Genomic DNA, 18,099 nt, shown 5'->3' on the forward strand with positions numbered 1-18,099 from the left:
CACTTTGTGTCTCTGCGTCACACTTTGGTAATTCTTGCAGTTTTGCAAACTTTTTCATTATTATTTTATTTAAGTGATGTTACTCTGATGTTACTTTTTTTTTTTTTTTTTTTTTATTTTCTTTGGTTATTTGACGGAGATCACAGCGGGCAGAGCAGCAGCAGAGAGCGGGGGAAGCGGGCTCTCCGTGGAGCAGGGAGCCGGGTGCGGGGCTCGGTCCCAGGGCCTGAGCCGAAGGCAGAGGCTTAACGGCTGAACCCCCCCCCTCCCCGGGCGCCCCGATGTTCTGTTTTAGCTGCTTTGGGGCGCCGCGAACGACTATGTAGGAAACGGCAGACTCGGTGGATGAATGTGTTTTCCGACCGCGGCTCCGACCATGGCCGCTCTCTCTCCCCGCCATCCCCCGAGGCCCAGCAATCCGACGTCAGGCCCCTCCGGACCCCGCCGCGCCTCTGGGCCTCCGGTGAGGGGCGCGGCCGCCCCCTCTTGCGGGAGGCGGTGGGAAGCGGGGCTTCCGGGAAGCCAGACGCGCCGGGGGTCCGGGCTGCGGCAGCGAAGGAGACCCCGAGCGGAACCGGACGTGCTGCTCCTGACGAGCGTGAAACGGCCTGTTGCCCGCGCACAGCGACGACCCGGCAGCCGGGACAGCTCGGGTGCGCGCCGGCGTCCCGCAGGCCGGAGCCCGCCGGGGCCTCCATCCCGCCGGTCCGTGCAGGCGGGGGAGGCGGGGGCCGCGCAAGGGCCGGCTGAGGGGGCTCAGGGGGTTGAGGAGAGACCGAGTCCGTGGGTCCCAATGCGAGGTGCAGCAGGGCCTGCGGGAGTGGAGCAGCCGCCGGCCCGCCAGGAGGCCGCGCGGGGAGCTGGCGGGGGCGGCCGCTCAGAGCCGACTTTCGGTGGGAACCGGGCCGCCTGCGAGGAGACGCCGTCTTGGGGCTCCGACCGGAAGGAGTCAGCGGCTACGAGGGGAAAGCGGCTCCCCTGCGGGGGCCGAGGAAGCTGCGCTTGGAAGCCGACGTCAGCGCTCACTTGCGTTCCGACGCCACAGTGTCGTGCTGCTGGAGAGCACGACGGGCAGCAACGCGTTCTCGAGACGCTTTACGGGGCAGCTCCGAAAGCTGCTTCGAGAAGCCGGGGACAGGCCCGGGGCACAGCGAGCCGCCCCTCTGCCGTGTGACGCCGTTGCTTCTCAGAGCCCGGCCGGAGGGGCCGTGCGGGGTATCCGGTCGGGAGCGTCTCCACATGTGTACGTGTACGACTGCCTCCGCGGGATTTGCCGGCTGCCTGTCGTTCGGTTGGATAGTGCCTGTGGGTGACCTGCGGCGCCCCCGGACCCTTGAAGGACGCCGCGGCCCGCGGGTGTTTGGTTTTCGTAGGAACCGTGCAGGCCGCAGGTCCGCTTGGGGCTGCGGGCGACCGCTGTCCGCTTCTTTCCCCCTCGTCGGTGTGGCCCTTCAGAATTGTGCTAAAGCTGCCTCACCTGCGTTCTGCAAAGGGAAAACAAGACCCGGCGACGCGCATCGGCTTAGAGCGCGGGTTCCCGCGCGTTTGCAGTCCCGGTCGAGACCTCTGGTTCGGGGAGAGCGGAGTTTTTGTTGAAATATTGCTTCTCACGGACAGTGCACCTGGCCCCCCAAAGGCCTGATGGAGATGGTGTATCGCAGGGTGGACGCTGGTCTCGGGCCTGCTGACACGGCCTCCCCTGCAGCCCGTGGGTCAGGGACCGATTCTGACCCCAGGTCTTGCTGTTTAAGAAACGCGTTCCCGAAGCTGTGCCGCCGCAGATGGCGATTCCTGGTGGAGGGGCGCAGGGGAAACGAAAGCCTCATGTAAAGGATCCACTCTAGGTGCCGTGGAGAGTACCTGTGATTCATGAGACGAGGCCGACACACCAGCATTACCAGGAGTTTGGGAGAAACTGTCTTGGATGACTTTGACCGGTTCCCGACTCCCGTGGAGGAAGTCACCATAGACGTGGTGGAACAGGAAGAAAACTAGGATTAGAGGAGGAGCCTGAAGACGGGACTGCAGCGCTGCTACCTCATAGCAGAAGTTCAGTCGGTGAGGAGTTGCTGCTTATGCGTGAGCCAGGAACGTGGTTTCTGAAGACTGAATCTGTTCCTGGTGAAGACTGTTGAAATGACAACAAGGAACTCAGAGTATGACATAAACTTCGTTGGTAAGGCACCAGCAGGGTCTGGGAGGACTGGCTCTAATTTTGGAAGGAGTCCTTCTGTGGGTCGGTTGCTATTAAACAGAATTATGTACTCCGGAAAAATGATCTCTGAAAGGAAGAGGCAGTCGGTGCAGCAAACTTCGTTGTCTTATTTTTTTAAAAATTGACACAACCGCCCTGGCCTTCAGCAACCACCACTCGGATCAGTTAATAACCATCAATGTCGAGGCAAGAACACCCTCCACCAGCAAAAAGATTATGTCTCGCTGAAAGCCCAGATAATGGTTAGCATTTTTTAAGGAATAAAGTATTTTTTAATTAAGGTGCATACCTTGTATTTTTACACATAATGTTAATTGCACTCTTAACAACCTACAATATAGTGTAACAAAGCTTTTACGTGCAGTTGGAAGTAAAAAAAAAAAAAATTGATTCACTTTATTGTAGTATTTGCTTTGTTGCTGTGGTCTGGAACCAAACCCACAATATCTCCAACTTGGGCTTATAATTACAATTGAAGAAAAAGATAAAATTTTTTCAAATCTGTGATTTCATAATATACTAATTTTTTTAGTTGCTCACCTACAGGGGGGTGCTACTGAACCAACTCACTGTGAAAACTCGTAAATAAAGGGAAATAAATTAAGCATATATTCTGTCTTATTTATATGACTAAACAGTCGATGAAACTAAGTTTCTCCTTTTAATATTTCAGCTACTAAATGAAGATGACATTAGAGAATTAGGAAACCACTCTGTTCAAGCCCTATTGAATTAGTAACTCTTGGATCATAGATGCTGCTAATATCACAACAGAGAGACATCCAGATGGTATAAACCTTTCGACAGAAGAACACAGTACCACTTTCAACCTTGCCTACCCACCTCCAGATTCAACCTCAATTTGTTCAGGTCTCTAGATCTAATTTCAGTCTTCAGGAAATGCAAAGAGCAAATGAACGTGGTAAACACCACCACAGGGATTCAGTCAGAAAAATACCTACTGTAGAAAAACATGGAACAAAAGATGTGTTTTCTTCAAAAATAAATTATAACGGGGAAAACAAAAGAGATGGAGGGGAACTTATAGGATGAAAGAGACCAAGGAAAAATACCACACAACTCCAGCTGCAGCATACAGACCTTACCTGGGTCCAGGTTCATTTAACCTATTAAAAAAACATTGAATAATAGAAACTTCAACATTCGGATGTTGATGGTATTAAAACTAATAAGTTTCTCTGTGGATTTAATACTAACATTTGTGGTTGGGATAGTTGTTTTTTAGAGATACACATTGGCATATATGAATGTATTGAAATGATGTATGAGATTGTTTCAAAATTAGAAGAGGGTGGGGGAGGGGGGTACAAATGGAAAATATTGGCTATGAATTGATTATTGTTTAAGTTGGGAATAGAGAACGTGAGAGCCTATTACGTTTGTATGGTTTTACAACAAGTCTAAATTTGTATACATATGTGTGTGTATCTGTACACACCCAGCCTCCATCGGCATAAACAGAATATATGTGTTATAGACAGCAGTAACCAAAAGGGTCGTGTGCCATTGTGTTACATTATCAGAAGCTGCAAGATTTCTGCTGAGATGGGAGAAGGTAGTTTCCTGCTCCTAGGTTTAAAAAAAGATGAAAAGTGAATGATCATTGACAGTATTTGGTCGTTGATACTTTGCATTACCACGGATTGAAACACAAATGAAGCTAATTCTTTTCATTATGGTCCAGTAATAAGATACTGAAGTAGGAGGTGTTGCCTTGGCTTTTATCTGTTTGTCTATTTCTTGAAGATGGTTACTCAGCATCAGAATAAACCTGTTGGTTATCTGTTCCACAGGTTGTCGGCTTAGTTACTAGACACACCATTGTCTTCATAAAAATATTTATCAGTCTTTATTTTGCCCTTTGTTATATGTCTTCAGGTTCAGTGCTAAATCTATGCATGACATGTGCCACTCTGCTGCTTTTGCTTTGGTTTTATTTAGGTTGTAATCCTTCATGGCGTTTTCAGTGGGCATTGTGAAAATAGTGAAATTCATCCAAATGTCTCTAACTCCGTCTGCTCATTTAGTCTGTCAGTATCCTGTGCATCCCTTCTGTCACTGTGACTTTGACCCAGCCTCTGCTCCTCAGCATCCCTGCCAGATGTAGGCGAATGAAATAAATAAATGTTGCATAGATGAAAGAACATAGCTTATTAGTAGAAATGAAGTATTTTTAAAAAATACATTGTTTCAGATGTCCATGTTACCTTGGAATCTGTATGACTCATTGTATGGATTTCTATTGGCAAATTTTTAATCATCAGACGCTAGTGCATGCTAATAACAACTCTGGTCTGACCTTCTTGCTTTTGTTGGGTTTATTCTCAAAAAACCCCCAAAAAACTGCTAAGTCATTTTCTTTTCTCTTTCTCTCTTTCTTCTTTTTTTTTTTTTTCTCTTTTTGATATATACCAAGGTGTATACGGCATGGGAAGCAATGGAAGCATTAAATCAAAGTCAAGACAAAAACAAAAGACACAATGTTTTGTCATCCATACATGTACCATTTTCCAAGAGTGTGGATCATTGTTATTTCAGTGTCTTATTCTGGGTTGATCCTGTATTGGCCCAAAGGTTCTTTGCAAAACTGGATGTTAATAGGAAGTAAAAGTGAACAACATGTTACTAAAAAAGTGAGAGAGATTGCTTTTGATGACTGAGGACACTGAGCATACATTAAGTGCTAAAATGAAAATGGAAGTTTTAGGGGCACCTGGCTCAGTTGGTGGAGTGTGAAACTCTTGATCTTGGGGTTGTGAGTTGGAGCCCCATGTTGGGTAAAGAGATTACTTAAAAATTAAACCTTTTTAAAAGGCTTAAAAAATGGAAGTATTAGAAAGTTTGGAGTTTTAAAGAAGTGAAAGTTACAGAGCTATGATTTGAGCCTCTAAACAAATTCTAGTATTGGTTTCATACAGGTAGAAAATGCTGTCTATGGATTACCTTACTGAACTATTCTAATGACCCTGTGATAGATAGTGCTATTCCTATAGTTCAGGTCTCATTCCCATACAAACAAGAAGCCGGGCTGAGAGAGATGAGGCTCTTTGCCCAGGTACATGCCCAGGTCAGTAGGTGAGATGAGGATCTAACTTTTGCCTGTATTTTTAATCACCAGGTCAGAATGCCTCTTCCTACCATTCTCCCATTGAAGGGGGTCGTGATTTTCTTGAAGTATGAATGGTAATTTGGGAAGAGAATAATACTTAGATCTTTTGCGACATTTGAGATATAAATCTATTTGATACTCTTTGGAATTCTAAATGGAGTTTACAACCAAAATGGTGTATTTGGCATTTCATTCTCTTCCATATACTTAAATCCAGGATTTAATTATTATTATTTTTTTTTAGTCTAGAAATTTACTTAGACATGATAACTCATTTATGACTGAATTGATCTTTAAAAATTTAGTTTTGGTTAATTTATACAAAGTAAGTATCAAGGAGTGGGGAGTTATGCTCTGCCTCCTGGAGGGCAGAGTATCTACATACATTATTTGGAATTCTGTGTGGGGTATTTGTTCTTCTCTGTTTATTTATTCAGGCCTTTATCTACATCAGGAAGGACTCCTGGATTACTTTAGTCCACTCAGGCTGCTGTCACAAAATACTGCAGGCTGGGCGGTGTAAACAAGGGCGTTTATGAGTAACAGTCTGGCATTTCTGAGGGTGGGAGGTCTAAGGTCATTGCACTTGCTTACTTGGGTGAGGGCCTTCTTTTAGGTCATGGACTTTTTATATCCTCACGTGGCAGAGGGTCTAGGGATCTCTGGAGCCTCTCTATAAAGCCATGATGTGGGTTCCCCCCTAACCATTTAAGTTTCCCCAGAGGCTCTACCTAGTAATGCCATCACTTTTGGGAATTAGGAGTTTAACATACGAATATGGAGGGGCAGGACACCTACATCGGAACCATAGCATGGATATTATTTTATTTTTTGGAGTATTATCCAAAACTGCTTTATTTTGTTACTCAGATGGTTCCGGGTGTGAATCATTGGGAGAGCCTTCAATCAACTTTTGTATCCTTTTGGCATATCCCATCATTTTGTGTGTTTCACATGTACACACACGTAACCCTTCTTTTATGGAAATAAGATGCTCCGAGCTCATCATATATTTTGTGGACTTGTTTTAGACTCCCCCATTTCTCGACGCAGCTGAGGTTTCTTTTACTGGATAGTGGTATCAGAGTCCGGGAGCTGGTCCTGGTGTGTTGTTGCTTGTAGGTCCTCTCTGCTAACAAGCAGGAAGATGACTGTGTGTACTGACCTGAGCCTGTACGGAGTCTATCTCCCGGTAGCCGTCCGTATCCGTATTCAGCTAAATATGAGTTCATATGGACGTGTCAGGCTCTCATCTGTTACCCTGTCGACTTTTCTAGACTCCTTTTGTTTATATCTAACCTCCAACTCTACCACTGAGAAGCCTTGTTCCCACCGTCTACTTATTTAATTGTTCAGCTTCACTGTACATGAATAGTGATGTGAGAATTGTTAAACTCTACCTGCCGTGAGACAACTTTGTCGACTACAGTGCAGTGATTGCTTCCAGCCATACAGATTCCACTCATTTCTAAGCTTACTCCGGTCAGCACCTTACCCCCCACCCCCCTAAGGGATGTTGTTTTGTATATTTGTCATACGTTTAGATTCTTTTTCATAACCTGCCTTCCATTCTGGGATGGCCTGACTTTCTAAACGGTTTCTTAAAATTTTATAGCGTCTGTGGGTTTTGGCAAACACACAATGTCACTCATTCGCCATTACGGTATTGTATGGGATCAGTTCACCACCCTAACATATGCACTCTTTCAGTCCTTCATTCAGTCAGTCTTTCTCCCTTCCCCTCAGGCATCTAGCAGCCGACAATCTTTTTACTCTCTCACTGTAGTTTTGGCTTTACCAGAATGCTGTATAATTACAATTACATAATATACAGCCTTTTCATACTTGCTTTGTGTACTTAGCAATATGCATTTAAGCCTAATCATGTTTTTCAGGGCTTAACTCCTTTCTCTCTCTTTTTTTATTTTATTTCTTTTCTTAAGATTTTATTTATTTATTTGACAGAGATCACAAGTAGGCAGAGAGGCAGGCAGAGAGAGAGGAGGAAGCAGGCTCCCTGCTGAGCAGAGAGCCCCATGCGGGGCTCCATCCCAGGACCCTGAGATCATGACCTGAGCCGAAGGCAGAGGCTTAACCCCCTGAGCCACCGAGACACCCTCTCTATTTTTTAAAAAAGATTTTTATTTATTTATCAGAGAGAGAGAGAGAGAGTGCATACGAGCAGTGGGGAGGGGCAAAGGAAGAGGGAGAACCAGACTCCCTGACGCGGGGCTTGATCCCAGGACCCTGAGATCATGACCTGAGCCGAAGGCAGAGGCTTAGCAGACTGAGCCACCCAGGCGCCCCTTGTTAGCTTATTTCTCTTTATTGCCAAATAATACATAATTGCACAGATTTCCCTCCACTCCTGTCTCCCCTTGCCTGTTGCAGGACTGCTTTGGTACTTTCGGTTTTGGATGGCAGTGAGTAAAGCTGCTGTGAACATTGACACGCAGATTTTTGTGTGCACATAAGTCCTCAAGTCAGTTGAGTAAGTACTTAGTAGTGTGATTTCTAGGTCATAGAGTAAGATTCTAGTTAGCTTTATTAGAAACTGCCAGACAGTCCAAAGTGACTGCCTTTTTGCATCCCTATTAGCAGCGAGTGAGAATTTTTGGTGCTCCATATCCTTGCCAGAATTGACAGTCAGTTTTCAGATTTTAGCCATTTTAATAGGTATGTAGTAGAGTCTAGTTTTTGTTTTAACTTCAGTTCACTAATGACAGATGAGCATCTTTTCTTGTGCTTATATATCGTATCTCTATCTTCTTTGATGAAACGTCTGTTCAGATCTTTGACTCCTTTTTAAATTGGTCTGTTATCTTCTTGTTGAGTTTTAAGTGTTCTTCATATATTTTAGATACAAGTCCTTTAATCTGATATGTAACATGGCAAACAGGACTTGCATATTTGTGCACTACGATGAAATGAGATGATGGGTGGATGAGTCAGTTACGACTTTATATTTCCGGCCTGGGTCTCTGGGAAAATGAAGAGTACTGGTCACAGAGAGAATAGAGCTGAGAGTTGAAATTACTTTGGGAGGAAGTGGGACAGATATGACTCATTTAGGTTTGAGTCAAGATGGAAGAATATCTGAGGACTGGAGATCAAAAGTATATTGCTATTTCTGATTCAGATATTGCTGCCATCATTATAGATTACTAAAGAGAAAGCAGAGGTAAAGAGCAAAATGGAATTTAGGGTAAGAACAGTACAGTGTTGTATTGCAAAAGTGATGAAGTTTTAAGACGGGATCCAATGTCAGCTATGCACCGCTATGAAAGACTGAAGGACATGGTTGAAGGGAAGGTGAAATCCGCATTGTCTGTCTTCCTGAGGTCAAGGCAGCTATTAGTTACTTCAGTATCCCGTGCGTTTCGTTTCTGAGGACGGTCATCTACTCTGTCAGGAGCACTCTCTTACTTTACTCAGGCTTTCATCTTCAGCACCTTCTAGAATTTCTCAAATGGAATTTTACATCACTGGAGCTCTTCTGCCATGTGAGCACAGACAGGGGTCTTATTTTTCTTTTATCTAATACAACTATGTAATTGTATATCCTTATCTGTCTGTAGTTTACATTGATTGTGGAAGTAATGAATTCATTGAAAAAAAATTATTTGCCTTCTCAACTGTACCATTCTGTTGAGGAATCGTAACAGTTGTGACTCTAGTCCCCAGCAGAATTAATTAACACATGTTAATTCTGTGGCTTGTCTGGTGGTGGGAACGTGCAGCCTGTTCCCTGGAGTCGTAAAGATATGCTTCCTTTTCTTCTTTTCTGTCTCTGAAAGGACAGATTTTCTACCTCCTCTTTTACCTGACTATCCCGAAGGATGGTAGTAATTGACTGAATAATTCACAGAGGGGATATAATAGTAAAAATAATTGCCATCACAGAGTAATTATTATTGATCGCCTGTTGGTGATTTGGAGTTGTTCAGTGAATGGCATGCCAATGTGAGCACTAATTTCAAAACATATAATATTATATGTTCAATAGGAAAATATGTCACAGTACTTTGTTTGAAACTCCTATGTATATTCAACAGTTGTTACTAGACCAAAAAGTTATTTCAGTGAAACTGACTACATACATGGAATACCAAGGAACGAATGTTGGTTGCTTGGAGCTGAGTACTAATTATATCATTGGGTTCAGTGCCCCTGAAAGAAAGAATTTGTGCTGTAAACAATGAAAGATAAGAATCTATTCAGTAAACATTGCTTTAGCACCTAAAATGTACCAGCACCTCATTTTCCTATTTGCTTATCTGGCTAAGAGTTTCACTTACCTCGTGAGTTGAAGCCATGGTGACTATTTACAGGAAGATCTAACTACTTTGTAGAGCTTGCCTCTACCCCACTGCAGTGCACCATTGGCTCCAGGACAGCACTGGGATTTGCTCTTGGAAAACAGCTGTGTCACATGATACAACATCCGCAGTTCAAAATTGCTAAAGGTTTAAACTTTGTTGCTCTTTTTTTCATAGTGGCAAAATAACATAATATTAATTTTGCCATTTTAACCGTTTCAAGTGTATAATTTAGTGGCAGTAATTAAACTCACAACATGTACTGTAACCATTACCTCTGTCCACTTCTAAAACTTGGCTTTCACCCAGAACAGAATTTTGTACCTAATAAGTCATGATTCCCCATGCTCCCCTCCCTCAGCTCCTCATAAGTCCTAAATCTACTGTCTCTACGAGGTTGCCTGTTCTAGATATTTCATGTAAGTGGAATCATGCAATAATTGTCCTTTGTGTCTGGCCTTTTTCACTTGCCATATTGTTTTCAAGGTTCCTCTGTGTTGTAACGTGTATCTCTGAACTTAGTCCTTTTCATAAGTGAATAATATTTCATTGTGTGTATATACATCTTTACATTCGTTTTAAATCTTAAATCAATCTTAGCATAATGTGTCATTTTTCTGTATTTCTGATGCTTATGAAGGTGTCATCTAGATTAATTTTATTTTTTCTAATTCTTTTACAGGTTTGACAGATGAAAAAGTGAAGGCGTATCTTTCTCTCCATCCCCAGGTGTTAGACGAGTTTGTATCTGAAAGTGTTAGTGCAGAGACTGTAGAAAAATGGCTGAAGAGGAAAAACAACAAACCAGAAGGTAAGATCTCACTCAATTTGAGTGCAGGTCATTTTCTAGTTTATAGTGACAAGAAAACTAATGGAAAGTAACATACAAAGTTGATAAAATTAGCATTTTAATTCTGTAAAAGTTTTATTCTGTTTAAAAAGATAAAGTAAGTTAGAATGAGGGGAAATAAATAAGATACTTGACTCAAAAAAACTTGCAAAGAACTCTTGAAAAAGTAGACATGACCATATTGAAAAATTCAGTCAGTATTAGACTTGATTTTATTTAATGGTTGTTATTAATGATTATACAAGGGTTCTTTATATTTCAGAAATATATTTATATTACTACATTTTGCAAATGAAGTCTTTAAACAATTTTTTTGTTGACACCGTAGGTAAAGAACTGCTGACTTTGTGTTAGATGTTTTGTTCACGCTTGAACTTAAGATGCTGTTATATTTATAAAAAAGAAATGTAGGCTTAAAGGGGATATGAAGTGAAATAAATTTCCCCCCAAGTTGAATATGTATTAATACATTGGGTTTGATTGGATATGAATGGTGTAGTATAATTTTAATTTTAAATGAACTTATATTCGGCTAAGTAGGACTTCTTATTTCTATGAATGTTCTTATAGTAGAAATTTATGTTGCATGATTTTAACTATACGAAGAACTTTAATGTTAAAAACAAAAATACATGCTGTTTTTCTGGAAATTTATTTAGTATAACAAAATGCTATAAAGTTTAAAAATGTCAGTAGTTTAAAAATGATCACTATTAAAATTTTATGCTGTTAGAACCATGGTACTAGTATGCTGCTTGGAGCGGATTTTCTTCCACTTTTCAAAGTTTCTGTGATTTTGTGACATAATTTTTATATTAAAGAGATAAACCTTTCCAGGAGAGAGCTTTTGGCATCAAAGCACAAATCAGATTTTAATGTACATGTAGGGATACCTGGGTGGCTCAGCTGGTTAGACGTCCGACTCTCGATCTCATCTCGGGTCTTGATCTCAGGGTCGTGTGTTTGAGCCCCGCACTGGGCTTCTTACACCCACTTAAAATAAAGTACATGTGCATGAGTGTGTGTGTGTGTGTGTGTGTGTGTGTGTGTGTGTGTGTATGCGCACGTGTGTATGGATTGAGGTGGTGGAAGGGAGAAGGAGAGAGAAATATAAATAGGCCAGAGAGACGTATTCTTTTCTAAACAACCATCATGTTTGGTATTAAACACCGAGCTTGACATGGCATCTCTCAGCTATTGCAGTCCTCAAACATTTTAGAACAATCTGAGACATTTGACACTTTCCAAAGTATGACTGTGTTGTGCCTGAGGCACATCGCGTGAAGATGCGCGTGTCAGCTTGCTGGATAATGACGGATAATCATGTGCTGTCGGACCGCATGGTATTTGGGAGATAGGGAACTGTGAATGGGTCCTAGAAAACGAACAGTTTCACATACTGTTTTAGTGTTATAATGACAGTTAACTCTTAGATTTTTTTATAAATGTTTGAATGTGTCATTCCTTATCTTTCAAATCTGTTTTCTATGTTAGTTACTCAAATAACACCTTCAACTGTTGAGTACATACACTCAGAAGCTACGTGATTATTGAGGATAGCAGAGTGTAACTGAAGCAATGCTCGGTTATCCAGATAAAGTTTGTCATGGGAGGGACATGATCTTGCTGGTGGCTCCGAGGGGGGCTGCAGACTATGGTTGGCATCAGGAATGAAGAGATGTTGAATGAGGTGTGACTTGGGGCTTCCCATCTAGTCGTGCGGACGCAGTGGAACCCATCCTCTGTGCCCAAGGATGCAGGCACCTTACAGGGGAGGTGCAGACAGGAGTCTTTCATTCTTGTGCTACGGCCTGGGAGGACCCTCCCACCCCTTGCTCCCCCGGAGTTTGTCACGAGCATGTGTCTCAATACGCCCACTTTGTTATGTTTGGTGCGATTCTGTAGTGCAGCCCTGGCAGACGCGCAGGAATGAGGTGCGGCACAAGTCTTGTGTGAATGGCATCACCCAGTTTTCTTTGAAATACAGAAAGCCAGCTAAATATCTTTATTTAATTTATGTAATTATGGATTAAGATAGTGGTCAGTTAAAAAAGCAATTTGATTCTTTTCCCTTGCTCCCTCCTCCTCAGTGTGTTTTAAAATTTTGTGTTCTCAACTAGGCCTGATTCTCTTTGCAAATTGCTTCATTGAAAATGTTTTGCAGAAGGACATTTTTGTGGACAGGGTTCTTGGAACTGTTTCCATCTCCCTGGTGGACCCAGGAACAAAGTGTGACAGTTAGAAGTTCTGGGACAATAGTTAGTTGGAAATGAGTGGGACAGGCCTATCAAGATTATTTCATTTTGTGTCAGTTTAGTAAAAGAAAATGAACCAAGGAAAAGCACAGTGCTTTATACACTGTAAGTACTCACTGAATGCATATTTTATTTATTTTTTAATCACTGATAAACCAGCCTCATGTGGAAATGATCTATAATGTGGGAGAAAGCATGTAAAGGTGTATTCTGTTTAGAGAAAGATTATGTTTGAAAAGTCAGATTTTTTTAAACAAATGACTAAGATGATTATTTATGTTACAAAATTAGGTTTGCTTTTAAAATGGCCAGCTTTCATACTGCTTGCAAGTAAATCTTTTAATGATGACTTCATACTGTTTAAATAGCTAGTTTTTCTTCATTCATTTAGATTTTTTATTGAGCACCTACTCGCTTAGTGCACAGAGGCAAATGCTGAAGAGATGGAGAATGTGTGGCGTATTTTAGTTAAAATGTGGCAATGTTTACAACGCATCAGTACTGTGTGACCATAGAACAGTTGTCATTTCCAAGGAATTTCACATATATTGACCCTTTACATCTGATGATGACAAGTGAAGACTAGGGAGCCGAGTTCATTTGCACCAAGGGGAGCTGAAGGATTGCTGGAGGTCCAGCATCTAGTTGTTCGAAGTCCCCATACAGCAACTCCGTGGCTGTGTTTGTATCCCTTACCAGCAGCACGCCGGATGTGTGGCGGCGGGGTGGAGGGAAGGTGTCTATAAACATTTTTGAGTGAACAAATAAACAAACGAAGGAAGGTTGGATTGTCAACCTCCAGGTGAACCTCTGTTTGTCACTGTCCTGGGTTTTCATATCATGCCCGATACCAGAACTACTCGTACGCTCTTACTGTCTCCCCACTACTCATTTAAAAGCTTCATGAGGGAAGGGATTATGTAATACATATTTTTAAATCCCTCACAGTACCTTGTCTTTTCACTTACCCGGCAAACTATGTGTGAAGCGCGGTTGAGGCACTAGATGGTTACGTTGCTGAGGAGCTTGCAGTTGAACAAATAGAAGAAAAGACTAGTAAGTTTTTGCTTCTTTCTAGTGAGTCTGGTGGTGAGGTTGAGCGTGGTCCAGGCTGGAATCTCGGAGCCATAGTGGGCTGTGGGGGATCCACATCACAGTTGACCACTCTGCATCGTGTTGACAGAGAAAGGGGTTGGGGAAAGATGATCCACCACATGTCTTCAGAGATTTAAATTTCTGCAGTCTTTACTGTTACTGTTTTTGGCTTAATTTTATTGCTTGTATACTGCTTGCACTTTAAACACATGAAGTTCTACCTGTGGTTGCAAGGCAAATTGCCTTTTGAAGGTGGACCTCTGATCCTGAATTCTAAACAATTGATTTTCAAGTGAGGTTTGTGAATTGGAGGTAGCGCTTGTTTCTTTTGTGACCTGATGTTCTCTTTTAGAGAACGTGTAAATATTCCCTGGAAGGGTTGTGGTCACATTCACAGCCATACTTCCATTTGGGGAAAACCTCAGGATGAAAAAAATTGTCTAGGTCATGAATTGTTCTAGTAAGTTTTATATTTTATGTTGATTTTTATGCAAGCTACATTTGACAGGCCCAGCTGGTACTCATCAAGGCTCAGATTACTAAGCTATTTAACATCTACACAAGTATTAAGGTATAAATATAAAATTAATAAATAAATATTAGGAGGTGATGAATGATGTAGTAACATTCTAAGATGGAATAGAGTTTTACATCCCTAACACCATTTCAGTATTTCAGTTATGTTCAGGAAGAAACATGAATTACCTTGACTATCAGCCATGTCCCCTTTTGGCTTCTAATGTAAAAAACTGTTAGTTGACAATGGTGGTAATATCAGAAGGGGTGCATGAAGAAGTGAGAACACTGGAAGTCATATGACTATATTTGGCATCTTCTCATATTAGAATAATATTTAAATTACATGGATTTTGTTTAAAAATCCCCCAAATGCTGGACAAAATGACAAGGCAGAAAAACTCACCACAAAAAAAAAGAACAAGAAACAGTACCGAAGGCTAGGGACCTAATCAGTACGGACATTGGTAATATGTCAGATCTAGAGTTCAGAATGACGATTCTCAAGGTTCTAGCCAGGCTCGAAAAAGGCACGGAAGATTAGAGAAACCCTCTCCAGAGAAATAAAATCACTTTCTGGAGAAGTACAATCTAACCAAGTTGAAATTAAAAAAAGCTATTAATAAGGTACAATAAAAAATGGAGGCTCTTACTGCTAGGATAATGAGGCAGAAGAGAGAATAAGTGATATAGAAGACCAAATAACAGAGAATAAAGAAGCTGAGCAAAAGAGAGACAAACAACTACTGGACCACAAGGGGAGAATTCAGGAGATTTCGAGAGGTAAGTGATACCATAAGATGAAACAACATTAGAATAATTGGGATTTCAGAAGAAGAAGAGAGAGAGAGGGGAGCAGAAGGAATATTGGAGAGAATTATTGGAGAGAATTTCCCTAATATGGCAAAGGGAACAAGCATCAAAATCCAGGAGGTGCAGAGAACCTCCCTCAAGATCAATATCCACACCCCGTCATCTAATAGTAAAATTTACAAGTCTTAGCGACAAAGAGAAAATCCTGAAGTCATCCCGGGACAAAAAGTCTGTAACATACAATGGTAAAAATATTAGATTGGTAGCGGACTTATCCACAGAGACCTGGCAGGCCAGAAAGAGCTGGCATGATATATTCAGAGCACTAAACGAGAAAAACATGCAGCCAAGAATACTATATCCAGCTAGGATATCATTGAAAATAGAAGGAGAGATTAAAAGCTTCCAGGACAAACAAAAACTGAAAGAATTTGCAAATACCAAACCAGCTCTACAGGAAATATTGAAAGGGGTCCTCTAAGCAAAGAGAGACCCTAAAAGTAGTAGATCAGAAAGGAACAGAGACAATACACAATAACAGTCACCTTACAGGCAATGCAATGGCACTAAATTCATATCTCTCAATACTTACCCTGAATGTTAATGGGCTAAATGCCCCAATCAAAAGACACAGGGTATCAGAAAGGATAAAAAAAAAAGCCAAAACCCATCAATATGCTGTCGACAAGAAACTCATTTTAGACCCAAAGACACCTCCAGATTTAAACTGAGGGGCTGGAAAACAATTTACCATGCTAATGGACATGAGAAGAAAGCTGGGGTGGCAATCCTTAGATCAATTAGATTTTAAGCCAAAAACTATAATAAGAGAGGAGGAAGGACACTGTATCATACTCAAAGGGTCTGTGCAACAAGAAGTTCTAACAATTTTAAATATCTGTGCCCCTAACATGGGAGCAGCCAACTATATAAACCAATTAATAACAAAATCAAAGAAACACATCGACAATTATACAATAATAGTAGGGGACTTTAACACTCCCATCACTGAAATGGACAGATCATCCAAGCAAAAGATCAACAAGGAAATAAAGGCCTTAAATGACACACTGGACCAGATGGACATCACATATATTCAGAACATTCCATCCCAAAGCAACAGAATACACATTCTTCTCTAGTGCACATGGAACATTCTCCAGAATAGATCACATCCTGGGTCATAAATCCGGTCTGAACCAGTATCAAAAGATTGGGATCATTCCCTGCATATTTTCAGACCACAAGGCTCTGAAGCTAGAACTCAATCACAAGAGGAAATTTGGAAAAAACCCAAATACATGGAGACTAAAGAGCATCCTTCTAAAGAATGAATGGGTCAACCAGGAAATTAAAGAAGAACTGAAAAAATTCATGGAAACAAATGATAATGAAAACACAATGGTTCAAAATCTGTGGGACACTACAAAGGCGGTCCTGAGAGGAAAATGTATAGCAATACAAGCCTTTCTCAAGAAACAAGAAAGGTCTCAAATATACAACCTAACCCTACACCTAAAGGAGCTGGAGAAAAAACAACAAAGCCTAAACTCAGCAGGAGAAGAGAAATAATAAAAATCAGAGCAGAAATCAATGAAACAAACAAACAAACAAAAAAAAACAATAAAAGAAATCAACGAATCTAGGAGTTGGTTCTTTGAAAGAATTAATAAGATTGATAAACCCCTGGTCAGACTTATCAAAAAAAAAAAGAAAGGACCCAAATAAATAAAATAATGAATGAAAAAGGAAAGATCGCAACAAACACCAAATAAATACAATTATAAGAAAATCTTATGAGCAACTCTGTGCCAATAAATTTGACAATCTGGAAGAAATGCATGCATTCCTAGAGACATATAAACTACCACAACTGAACCAGGAAGAAATAGAAAACCTGAACAGATCCATAACCAGTAAGGAGATTGAAACAGTCATCAAAAATCTCCAAACAAACAAGAGCCCAGGGCCAGATGGCTTCCCAGGGGAATTCTACCAAACATTTAAAGAAGAATTAATTCCTATTCTGAAACTGTTCCAAAAAATAGATTTTATGAGGCCAGCATCACCTTGATCCCCAAACCAGAAAAGGATCCCATCAAAAAAGAGAATTACAGACCGATATCCTTGATGAACACAGATGTGAAAATTCTCACCAAAATACTAGCCAAGAGGATCCAACAGTACATTAAAATGATTATTCACCATGACCAAGTGGGATTTATTCCAGAGCTGCAAGTTTGGTTCAACATCCACAAATCAATCAATGTGATAAAATGCATTAATAAAAGGAAGAACAAGAACCATATGGTACTCTCAATAGATGCTGAAAAAGTACAAAAAAAAAAAAAAAGTACAAAGTAAAGCATCCTTTCCTGATCAAAACTCTTCAAAGTGTGGGGATAGAGGGCACATACCTCAATATTACCAAAGCCATCTATGAAAAAGCCACCGCAAATATCATCCTCAATGGAGAAAAACTGAGAGCTCTTCTGCTAAAGTCAAGAACACGGCAGGGATGTACATTATCACCACTGCTATTCACCATAGTACTAGAAGTCCTAGCTTCAGCAGTCAGACAACAAAAAGAAATTAGAGGCATCCAAATCAGCAAAGAAGAAGTCAAACTATCACTCTTTGCAGATGATATGATACTATGTGTGGAAAACCTAAAAGACTCCACTCCAAATCTGCTAGAACTTGTACAGGAATTCAGTAAAGTGTCGGGATATAAAATCAATGCACAGAAATCAGCTCCGTTTCTTTACACCAACACCAAGACAGAAGAAAGAGAAATTAAGGAGTCTATCCCATTTACAATTGCACCCAAAACTATAAGATACCTAGGAATAAACCTAACCAAAGAGGCAAAGAATCTATACCCAGAAAACTATAAAGTACTCATG

The 18,099-nt window shown here is 41.2% G+C and overlaps 1 protein-coding gene across 2 annotated transcripts in view; it reads left to right on the top strand.

Annotated features, from left to right (window-relative positions):
• LOC111158707 (phosphodiesterase 10A) overlaps nucleotides 1-18,099 on the top strand; it is a 570,570-nt gene that overhangs the window by 392,517 nt on the left and 159,954 nt on the right. For both annotated transcript variants that reach the window (XM_022520920.1, XM_022520921.1), the window contains one exon: nucleotides 10,347-10,475. In XM_022520920.1, coding sequence (XP_022376628.1) covers nucleotides 10,347-10,475 — 129 coding nt within the window. The remainder of the gene's footprint in view (nucleotides 1-10,346; nucleotides 10,476-18,099) is intronic.

Source organism: Enhydra lutris, unplaced genomic scaffold (assembly GCF_002288905.1).
Source record: "Enhydra lutris kenyoni isolate GAN:26980312 unplaced genomic scaffold, ASM228890v2 scaffoldscaffold62, whole genome shotgun sequence".
Taxonomy (NCBI): Eukaryota; Metazoa; Chordata; class Mammalia; order Carnivora; family Mustelidae; genus Enhydra; species Enhydra lutris.